This window comes from Pteronotus mesoamericanus, unplaced genomic scaffold, assembly GCF_021234165.1.
Source record: "Pteronotus mesoamericanus isolate MK-2021 breed Mesoamerican mustached bat unplaced genomic scaffold, CSHL_Meso_final contig_177, whole genome shotgun sequence".
NCBI classification, from domain to species: domain Eukaryota; kingdom Metazoa; phylum Chordata; class Mammalia; order Chiroptera; family Mormoopidae; genus Pteronotus; species Pteronotus mesoamericanus.
In genome coordinates this window covers 6,888,829-6,900,172 of record NW_026555073.1, presented here as the reverse complement: position 1 = coordinate 6,900,172, position 11,344 = coordinate 6,888,829, and the positions used below count along the sequence as shown (strand labels likewise).

Below are 11,344 nucleotides of genomic sequence, written 5' to 3'. Positions count from 1 at the left end.
AAAGCGCGCCCAGAAAGCCAGTGGAGATCATTTTTCAAAAAGATCGCTTTCTATTTCTTACTCCCCCCTCCTTCTTCTAAGCTGTAACGTCCCTTAAAAAAAAAAATGTCTTCTTTCCTCCGTGGGCTTTCCCGCTCCTCCCAGACCCCTTAAGGCCCCGCCTTGATGCCTGCAGGGACCGCCGCCACCCCCAATCCCAAATTTTGCAACAGCATTCGCTTCCGGATTTTTCACTTCCTCAGCCCCCTGGCGACCTACAGGTGGGGAGTGGGACTGGGGAGGGGGGGCAACAGAACAAAGAAACCAAGGAGCCCCTGTCCCAGGCCAGGCACCCCTTCTGCAGCCTCCGAGCCGCCGGGGCACAAGAGGGGCTCAGGAAAGGGGGAACGCCCCGATCCCGGTCTCAGGACACTTTCCCAAGGCTGCGTGGGAGGTGGGGACTGCCCCCGCGCAGCAGACAGAACTCCACGCAACGGGCCTGAGTGGCCGTGGGCGCCAGCAGCCCCAACGCACTGGGCTCCGTTATTTCATCAGCAGTTTCAGAAAAACCTGCCAAAAGCAGTTATGCCTCACTGCAATGTGTAGCTTTTTCCTGCCATTTTTTCATAATAAAAGAGGGAGTGAAGCTCGCTCGTTCTCTTCCCCCCTCCACCCCCCTCTCCCAAAAAGAGCCAAATGGATACGAGAAGGAGGAAAAAAAAAAAGAACCCACACACCAATCTCCGAGGGGATGCCAGTGAGGTGTGGCTTGTATTTAAATATCCAATATGTCAATGTAAGGGGAGTGGGTACGTATATAAAGTGCCGTTTGCATCCGATACCTCGACGAAGGCAGCTATGAGAGGCCTGGGGAGATGGATGCGGAGGGAAAGCGGCACTTTGACTGAGAGCAAGGTCAGAAGCGCGCTGCCCCACGCTCCCCGCCGCTGAGAAGTTCCTTGGACGCGAACAGACGTCGACTGCAGCTCTGCAGAGCGCGGAGCAGCGAGCAAGCGAGCGCCGGCGAATCGCCCACGCCCGCTGCGGGGAGAGGCAGTTCGCGCACCTCCTACCCGGCTCGGCCCCGCGCACCCCGCCATGGCGGAGGTGGGGGGGGTCTTCGCCTCCTTGGACTGGGATCTGCACGGTTTTTCCTCGTCTCTGGGGAACGTGCCCTTAGCTGACTCCCCGGGTTTCCTGAACGAGCGCCTGGGCCAGATCGAGGGAAAGCTGCAGCGCGGCTCGCCCACAGACTTCGCCCACCTGAAGGGGATCCTGCGGCGCCGCCAGCTGTACTGCCGCACCGGCTTCCACCTGGAGATCTTCCCCAACGGCACGGTGCACGGCACCCGCCACGACCACAGCCGCTTCGGTGAGGACGCGGCCGGGAGGGACGGGAGGCGAGCGGACGGACGGCGCGCTGGGGAGCCGACGGCTCCGAGCTCCGGCTCGGGGCCCCGCGGACCGCCCCCAGCTCGGTGCCGTCGAGGCGGAAGGCCGCCGGGGACGCGGGGCAGGCGGGACACGACGGTACACACTTGAGCCGCACGGCGTCAGGGCGCCTGGCACCCTGAGACGCTCGGGAGGGACGGGGGAGGGGGGGCGCGGGCGCCTTGAAGTGCGGCCTCTCCTTTCTCCACTCCACCCTCCCTCCTCCTCCTGGGTGCGAAGGGATCGTTCGGGTACCTGGACGCTTTGCTTCGGATGGAAGCAGGTGAAGCTGGGAGAGGGGTAGGAGCCCCCGCCGAGGAAGTCAGGGACCGCCACCGCTGCGGCGCGGGGCTGAGCCTCGAGGGCAGGGTCGTCGCGGGCGACGGCCTGGACGAGGAGCCTTCGTGGGCCACGGACGTGGTGGGCGGGCGGCCCACATCCAGGTCGCTTTTGGCCGGCACCTGCCGCCTCTCGGTTGCTCTGCCCGGGCCGGGGGCCCATCCGGGCAGCAGCACGGCGCGAGCCGGGTGTTGGGGAAACTAGGGAAGCCGTCCGCTGTCCGCTGTGTAAGGCCGCCAGCCCTGGGGTGGCTTTTGCCCGGAGCCACCTGTGGGCTCCTTGCCTCAGGGAGGAAACGGTCTTGGGCCCACTCCCAGCCACAGAAACAGGTGTCTCCTGGGCCCAGGACAGGAAACGTCCAGCGTCCGTCCGGGATTTTGCCTGTGTCCTCCTGCCGTTCTGCGGACTGTTCAAAGGGCACAGCTGTCCGTCTCACAGACAGAACGCGATTAATCGAAACCTTGATCTGAGACGGAGATCCTTAGGTCTCCACGCAGTTGTGTTCACTCCCCCATCATTTGGCCATTTTACAGGTTCCATTCCCTATTCTCTGCTAAACCATTGTTCAGGTGCTGTGACAGGTACCCTTCCTCGGGCCCTGCGGCCCCCAGTGTCCCCACTTCCTCCCAGGGACCCTGCAGCCCAAGCATACCTTCTATTTCTAAGCCCGTGAGAGGTTTTGCCTACCTTCAGGCATGATAAGTTCCCATCTTTTTCCCACCCTCCTTCACTGCGGGCAAAACTCCCCATCCAGTAGGGGGAGGGGGGGCAGGCGCAGAGGCCAAGCCTAGCAAACAACTTAGGGCCAGGGCTGGTCTTCCTTGCTGGGAGCAAGCAGGAACCCTAATGAGGTCTATGTCATCTTGGAAAAATGCACTCACAGAGCTGGAGTGCAGTGGGTTGCGTGTGGGGTGGGGGTAATGGAGGGGTGCAGGTGTCTGTATAAACATGCAGCACGTCCTCAAAAGGGTGATAAGGTGGCGTGGAGGGAGAGGCAGTGGGAACTTGGCTTCCTTTCCTTCCATCGCTTATGACTTCGCAGCCCCCTTTTGTTCCTCTTCAGAGGCAGTGGGGCTCCCACCTTGGCCTCAGAGCCCCCCAAAGGCTCCCAAAAGGGGCCGAAAAATATTGGAGTAGCTCATTGCTGATATATAAAAGGAAAATCATGAAATGATGGAGAAACGTTGGGTGGGGGCAGCAGAGGTGGAGAAACTGTGAGCTTGGCTCCCAGCGGCTACAAGTGTTTGTCTGACTCTGTGCCTAAGCTGAGCCCAATAACCTACAAGGTCAACATAAATCAGTAATAGGCTCTTGGGATAAGTGGTCTTTAATTACCTCCCTAAGGACACATCTCGATTTCTTTTCATCTCTCGGGCCTGCTAAGGGTGTTAAGTTTAAGGAGAAACCAAAGGAAATAAAACTGGCAGGAGGAAGGGATGTTTTCACTGCTGCTTAACTGACTGCTTCATTTTGGGTTTTGCCTTAAAAACAACAACAACAACAAAACGAAGCCTGCCCGAGACCACCTCGGCCTCACCTTTTCCCTTTCCTCCTTCCCCGGCTTCCTGGCAGTTCCGTGGATTTCCTGTAGAGGAAATGATAACTGGTCAAAGCTGTCTCTTTGTAACCTCCCCTGCCAACTTCCAAACACACATTCACTCTTTCTCAGTCTAGCTTTTGGCAAAGAAAGAGGTGGCGTTTGCGTCTGCTAACTCCTCCCTCCACATTGGAGTTAATCAGCCAGGGTATTCAATAAATCGAAACTTTAACATTCCATAAGTGCTTTAGCAGTCAACATTCCAGCAGGGTAAAGTAGGCCAGACTTAAGATATAAAATATTATAGATTTCTGCTTGGGGGGAGGAGGTAGTCTCCAAAGGCCATGTAAAGTAAATAGCTATTTGTTGTAATTGGAGAGCAGGGCCCCCAAGGATTACCCTGGAATCCATGTGTTCAGAACGAGTCGGGCTGAGCCCAAGAGCAGCCCCGACTCCAAATAATAACCTGTTGGCACAGCCTATCCTCCCCTCCCCCCCCCAACACCCCCGTTCTGCAATCAGTAGCCAGGAGTGTTTCAGTCTCTGCCTGGCTGGTGGCATTTACAGGAGGTTCACAGGGGTACTGACATTCTCGAGGGGCACCTGCGGACTGGCATAGGAGGGCTTGGGAGCCAGACTGGAGGAGAGGCCTCCCGCCAGGTGGGATGGAGCAGGCTCCTGCAGCTGCTTTGGGTTTTGAGCGATCTGGTTCTTATTTGGCAGGGTGCCAAGGCAGCACTGTCTTGGCCACGAAGGTCTGAAAGGATGGCTGAGGGAGCTCGGGCCAGTTATGGAGGCAGATTAAATGACACATTAGCCGGTCCCCTGGCTAGGCTCTGAGGCGCTGCGACCCGGGAGTTGTGGAGCAAAGTGCAGAGCTGAGGTGGGCAGGTCGAGATGTGGCGCAGCAGAGGGAGGTGCGGGGCTTTGAGGCGGTGAGAGCGCTGAGGACAAACTCTGTCTACTTAATACTTCGCCTCAGCACTTTGCTGTTAACACCCCTCTCCAGCTGTAGCTGGGAAAATGAGAAAATGGCTTGTTTTCTCTCTCCCTTCGTGCTGGCTGGGATTCAGGAGAAGGTTTAGGAATATCTGTTCCATCATCATGTGCCACCGGGTTCCCACAGTCTGAATCCAGCTAATAGGAAAGTTGGCAGAGGGGAATGATGCCCCAAGACAGCTGGGCAGCGATGATTCCAGCTGTTGGAGACCCCTGTTACTGGACACAACCCAAGTGACTTCCTGTATGATCTGTCCTTTGGCATCATGTTAACAGAGAATTGGAGAAAAACTGTGGTGACTCAAATGACCACACCTCTTGGGTTTCATGATTTGTTCTCACACCAGGTCTTGGATGGTGAGATCACAAGCTGACCTCGGCTACTTAATGAGCTCAGGGTGGCTAGAGACATGAGATACTTCGAGAATGAGGGAACTACGGCTTGAAGCTCAGAAGTAATCTGCTTGAGCAGAGCAAAGGACTGAAGGCCCCCCGCGGGTGGGTATCCCTCAACGCTTCGCGCCCGGAACTGACGCGGGACCCGGTTTCTCATTTCCTCGCCACACTGGCTGTTCCCCCTTGAATGTGCTCCTCTTTGTCTGGAGCCCTCTTTAAACGCAGGAGAACTGAAAGCAGCTCCTGTCCGTGCGGCCTAACTAAGGCGGAGCAGAGCGGGCCAGGGCCCTCCCTGCAGCCACTTGCTAGACCTGTGTCAGTACAGCCCCAAACCACGTTAGCTTTTTTTCCTTTTTTCCCACGTTAGCTTTTTAACCATTTTTGGGGTGTGACATGACTCGTTTTACATCAGCTCTTTCACAACATACTCTCGTGAACCCCCTGTACTAAGCTGACCTTCTTCGATCAAGTCCGCTAAGCCGTTGCTGTGTGTGTTTTGCAAAGCCACATCTCCCCATTCCAAAATGGGCAGACTCGCGTTAGAGAAAAACGCACGGAAACAGAAAAGAACAGTACATGTTTTCAAGACAATATACATGGTTGCCTGAAGTGGGGAGCAGGGTGGGAGCCGAGTATGGAAATAAAAAGAAAGAAATAGATCAATGAAAAGCCCTTCCCTGGACCAATTATGATAATAGGCGCAAAAAAGCAGCATGATTTACTCAACTGTCTGTGCTTGAGGCTCGCCCTCCCCGCCCCAAAACCCCAAACACAAAACATCCCGGGTATTGGTCTGGGGACCAAAGTGCGGGACTGTACATTTTTTTTCTAACTAAAGCTTCTTTTGTGGGAGTCAGCCCACTTTTCCATTCTCTTGAAATCTCTTTGGGTTTTGTTTGTGTCACCCTCTCAGCTGTATGTCTTCCGGAACGAGGATAAGCAGTCCCTCCATGTCCTCTTACAAGTCATTTATTAAAATGTTAAACAGGGCAGCACGGAAATCAGAGCGTTGTACGTTGCGACTAAAGCCTTTGGCCCTTTAAAGCAGCATCTGCATAACCGTTACTCGGCGCTAAGTATTTTCCCTTCCCCTCCTACCATCTTGTGTGGACCTCTTTTCCCCAAACTCCTTTCTTTGTGCTGTGACAACCAGACTGAGAATAAAACTTGGAGGACTTCGACGCTGGAGGCCAAAGGCTACATTGTGAGTGTTCTGCACAGTGGCAGCCAAAGGACTTGATGTTCTTCAAATGGGCCGTGGAAACATGAGCCCTAGAGGGGGCGCACAAGAACGCGCCCCCCCCACCCCCGCCCGCCGCCAGCGCGAGTCACCGAGGCTCTTTAGACTTCCCGCTGGAGTTCTGAACCTGATTTCAAAATTAGCCTCTGACGTGTTTAAGGGATCTTGAAGAAATCAGTCTCACTTTGTATGTAGGTCACATAGAATATTATTACCCTTAAGAATTGCATTTTTGGATAAGAAAGACAGCCAGGTATGAGCTTATTTCATACCTTTGGCTGCCTCTGGGAGTCGATCGGATCAAGTGTGGGTCTGTGCATTGAAAAGCGTGGTCAGAGACAGGAATGTCTCAGAGGAAGCTAGTTGTCCATTATATGTGCATCCATATCATGAATGTGCTTCCATATAATAGATATGCTATTTGAGGATGAAGTATAAAGTCATCAGGGTTACCAGCCATGTCAGTTTTTGGTCCTTTTCCCCTCTTAGTGGTTCATTTCTTGTTTTTCCTCTTACTGCTGCTCAGTAAATGAAAATGGTCTGAAATCGTCGCCTCTAACCTTGTCAGCTAGAGGGACGTTTCTGAATGTCTTCTCTTTCCCCTTAAAGTTGCAACATCTAAAATCAGTACCAAGTCTGATACTACCTGCCAACTTTTTGCCAGGGATAAACTTGAAACGCTCAAGAGAGAAGGGGAGAATGACGGGCTTGTCAGCCTGGGGCTGCACTGGCTGAGAGCGCTTTTCAGAGAAAGCTCTTACCAGGCCAAGTTTTGCGCCCTGCCTATGGCAGGAGAAACAAACTTAGTGAGTGGCCTGTGTGGCCTTTGTTAGAGTCAGCTACAGGCAGTTGACAGCCTCATGTGGCTTTAAGGACATGGGAGCTAAGAGGGTGCAAAACAAGTTCAACCTAGAGGACAGGGAGGTAATGCTATGTGCTCGAGGGAGGAGGGAAGGGACTCAGGGAAGACACAGCAACCTGGTCACATTCTCCCATTTAGGAAGCTGCCCTTCCATTTCTTGGAATGGTGGAATTTAACAGGCATTGTAGCTTGTCATTACAATCTTTTTTTTTTAAAGATTTTATTTATTTTTTTTTTTTGAGAGAGGGGAAGGGAGGGAGAAAGAGAAGGAGAGAGACATGCATCTGTGGTTGCTTTTCGCGCACCCCCTACCAGAGTCCTGGCCCGCATCCCAGGCATGTGCCCTGACTGGGAATTGAACTGGTGGCCCTTTGGTTCACAGGCCAGTGCTCAACCCACTGAGCCACACCAACCAGGGCTCATTAGGATCCTTTGTAGCCAAAGCCTTCTCACAGTCTGGTCTCTCCCTCATAATATGCCTGAGGGGGTTGAGTAGAGCCAGAGATGGGTTTCCCCCATTTCACGTATGGAAAACTGAGGTCCAGAGAGACTCAGTGTCTTCTCTGTGGTTCTGTTCTTGCTGCAAAAGACGGTTTAATCAGGTCATTCACCAAAGGCACCCGGGGCTTCCCTGCAGTTGTGGATGAATGACTGGTAGCTCGTGTTGCATGCACAGCTTCTTCTTAGCTTGGTGGCAGTAACAGAAATGGCACTCACTTTTTTGGCTCTAGGCATCCTGGAGTTTATCAGCCTGGCCGTGGGGCTGATCAGCATCCGTGGAGTGGACTCTGGCCTATACTTAGGAATGAACGAGCGAGGAGAGCTCTATGGGTCGGTAAGTTGGAGGTTTTCTTTTTATTGGAGGGATGACCACCAGTGTTTGGATGATGTAAGGCAAAAGTGTAAGACTTTTATCTGATGCTTGAAAACACTTCTGCCAATGGTAAAACATTAGCATCTCCTAGTCACTTGTGGCTGCCCAGGAACTTGCTATGGGAAGTTGCTACGTAACACTTTCACTGATTCAGCCGCCATCAGAAACATAAGCTTTGCTGCTTTCGCCTTTTCCATTCGGGGGGCCAGCTAGTGTGATGATAATGGGAAACTGCACTGGTTGGTTAGTAGACGGTAAGGATTTGGGGCATGCGCACTCCTGAGGAGCACGTCTGAATTTTAATGCGTGCCCAGAGGAGCGGCAGACTGGCCGGCACAAGAACAGGCAGAGAAAGAGCCGGCCTTCAGATTGAGGATCCTGAGATGAACAATACAGTTCCTGAGTTCCAGATTGCTTCTGCGGGGTCCCAAAGGCCAAATGAAACAAATAAATGAAGAGTGAAGGCTCCTGGGGTGGCCGCAGCACGGTCTCTATTCTGGAAGCCAGCCAAGAGCTGGGGACCGGGCGGTGACTTTGCTGACCTTAACCCCTTCCGGGGATCCCAACTCGTGGCTTTGGCTTTTGAGTCCCATAGCATGCTTTCCGGCTGCCTGCGCCCCTTGAAATCAGAGCGCATTTTTCCCTGACACCTAAGTGATAGGCCCGTCCCCAGCACTCGGTATCGGCCACCCCGGCAAGTACTATGGCGGCTGGATCAAGTGTGAGAAGGGACAGAGGCAAGAGACCCAGGAGCTGCTAGCTTGAAGTAGCCAGATTGGAGGAACTGTGCAAGGAGATCTTTTCTGAGCTTTCCAACTGACAGGCCTGAGACCCTTCATCAGGAGAGCTCACAGCTCACCTCTCGTGGGACTTTATATAGATCCAAGGCCTGTGCCTATCAGTTGACACGGCTGACTGGAATCTCAGTGGATTGGAACATCCTTAGCCCTAAGCAGGCAGAAAACTCAGGGGTACCCGTAGCAGAAACTCTCAGGCTCAGAAAAATCTCGCAGGCTCGACTGTAGAATTGTACCCCTGAAACCTGTATAATTTTACTCACCAATGTCACCCCAATAAATTCAATACAAAAATGTTTAAAAAGAAAAGAAAAGAAAAATCTCAGGCTCAAAATCTCCTCCAGTCTCCTGCTTTCCGGAAAGCTGCCACCTAAAGCATTTTTGTGTGACTCATGAGAGAGGATGAAGGTGACACAGATAGGATTGTTTGGTGCTATTTGGAAAGAAGATACCGCAATAACACCTCAGAAGATACCGCAGTAATTTGGGAGATAGGACTGAAATTTTCTAATATCGATGTGCTATTGCTATTTCAGGGTTCTCCACCAGCAAGCTGGGATGGGAGAAATAGTCATATAATGGGCTCTGCTTTATTTTCTCCCCCTCACAGAAGAAACTCACGCGTGAATGTGTTTTCCGGGAACAGTTTGAAGAAAACTGGTACAACACCTATGCTTCCACCTTGTACAAACACTCGGACTCGGAGAGACAGTATTATGTGGCTCTGAACAAAGACGGCTCACCCCGGGAGGGATACAGGACTAAACGACACCAGAAATTCACTCACTTTTTACCCAGGCCAGTAGATCCTTCTAAGTTGCCCTCCATGTCCAGAGACCTCTTCCGCTATAGGTAACGGACCCTAGTGTGACCTCTGTAACCCGTGTACTCTGGGGCCACAGTTGCACGCATAGCTTTTCAGTCCTCTTTCCTATCAATTTAGATAGCAGAGAAGCACTTGCTGCTCAACTCGACCCAGCTGTTCCCTTGTTGTTCAAAGTGTATATCAAGGTTGGGTTATTTTGGGGAGGGATGTGGGGGGAGGGGCGGGCTAGAGGGAATCTTGTATATACTCTTTTCTTTACTCATGTTCTTTCCCCTGAGGTGGCAAGAGAAAGAACGAGGGCCCCTGCCAGGGGGCCAGGGGCGTTCTTGCCCCACAATCTACCCAAATACCTTGACCATAGGTAAATGAAAGACCAAAATATCCGCCACAGACGCTACCTACGGAGCTTTGGAAAAGTCTCATTCGGAAAACCCTCAGGGCTACAAGGCACGCCTGCATGGGCTCTGCAGGTTTCGCATCTGTCCTGACATGCAGTTTTCCTGCCATTGGAAGTGGGAGATGGGGTAGGTTGCAAGAAAATGCTATTGAAATGTAAGCATGGATACTGTGCATAAGGACAAACTATTTATGAAATGTATATGCTATTTATTTTATATATTTATTTATTTCAAAATAATTTTATTTTTAATGAGAGATGCTATGACTGGATTTTCATCAGAAAGAATAAGGTCCTACTGAAATGGGATAAATGAGTTATTAAAGGCTTTTATTGGCAATAAAATTGTCTTTATATTGTCCCCGCTGTCTAATTGTATTGATTTGTACTTGGGATAGGATTAGTGGGTTAGCTTCTTTTTCTCCAGCTCCTTAGGATCTGATGCCAGCATCACGCTGCCTAGGCTCTCGATGAGCCATCATTCCCGGTATTAGCATGACCTAGGGCCCTATCGGAAGTCCTTGCCAATTCCATGGCATTAAACCTAGACGTGACCCAAAGCTTCAGGAAAGTCTGGATCAACAGCTCTTATGGTACTCCCACTTGTGCTTAGGACTGGGCGTAGGGAAATCCTCCTTTGGGGTTAGTTTAGTGCCCAAAGCCTAATGGGTGGCTTTTTACTTTACTTATTTATTTTATAGGAGAAAGTGTATTTAGAAAGTTACAGAGGTAGCGGAAGTGAGCCAGCTGGGCTGCGTGGGCTCAGGAAACAAGTTACAGAGGTAAAATAAGGGTCCTTGGCGCTTCGGACTGACAAAGGCAAACGTAACATGCCCGGGGGGAAGAAGAAGGGGAAGGGAAAGGCGGGGAGCATGCCTTGTGGTCCCATGTCTTCTTACTTCAGATATGAAGATGAAGTGATTCAAAATAAACACAATCAACAGGGAGACTGATTTTTTTTTTTTTTGTGAGCCAGTCAACTTACCTTCTGGAGGCGCTCTCCCATGCCCTCTCCAACCCAAATCCCCACCCGCTAGCAGTGCTTTTGCTATAGAATTCTTGGAAGCTGTTAACACATTTCCCTAAAGCAGTAGTTTCCCAAGTGTATGGTCTCTTGACCAGCAGCAGCATCTGGGAGCTTGTTAGAAATGCAAATGATCAGGCCCTACCGTAGACCTGCCAAATTGAAAACTCAGGGGAACATGGGAGGAAATTCAGCAATTTGAATGTTAACCAGCCTCCCAGAGGATCCCTGTGCATGTTAAAGTTTGAAACGTACCTGCTATGCTATAAACAGTTTTCAAAAATAATTCTTTGCGCAGTGGAATGGCTTATAAATAAAGTTTTAGGTAAATTTCAGTCCATTAAAAAAAAAGTAGAGTAGTCCCAGGTAAAGGGGGAGGGTGGTTTAACATCCCTGGCCCCTTTCCTGATATTGACTGAAGTAGGAGCATATGGTTATTAGCATTTTCAAAGTGAACACGGTCAGGAAACAACCAAAGCAATCAAAGTCTCATTGAGTGCTCAGGCACCAAGAAGGACTGGGGGAAACGCTTTGGGCTGTAAGATAGTTCCTCCTGGTGTTCCTCCATCACATCATACAGGCATCTGCTACCTTTCCAACTGATGGAATAGGGGAAGCAAATAGCTTAGGTGGCAGCTCACTT

The 11,344-nt window shown here is 51.5% G+C and overlaps 1 protein-coding gene across 1 annotated transcript; it reads left to right on the top strand.

The window, feature by feature from the left end:
- The first annotated feature begins 1,077 nt into the window (after positions 1-1,077).
- FGF16 (fibroblast growth factor 16) lies at positions 1,078-9,370 on the top strand. Its single transcript, XM_054566615.1, has 3 exons — positions 1,078-1,351; positions 7,515-7,618; positions 9,065-9,370. Exons 1-3 carry the CDS (start codon positions 1,078-1,080, stop codon positions 9,308-9,310), a joined length of 624 nt encoding a protein of 207 aa, XP_054422590.1. The 3' UTR covers positions 9,311-9,370.
- Positions 9,371-11,344: the final 1,974 nt, after the last annotated feature.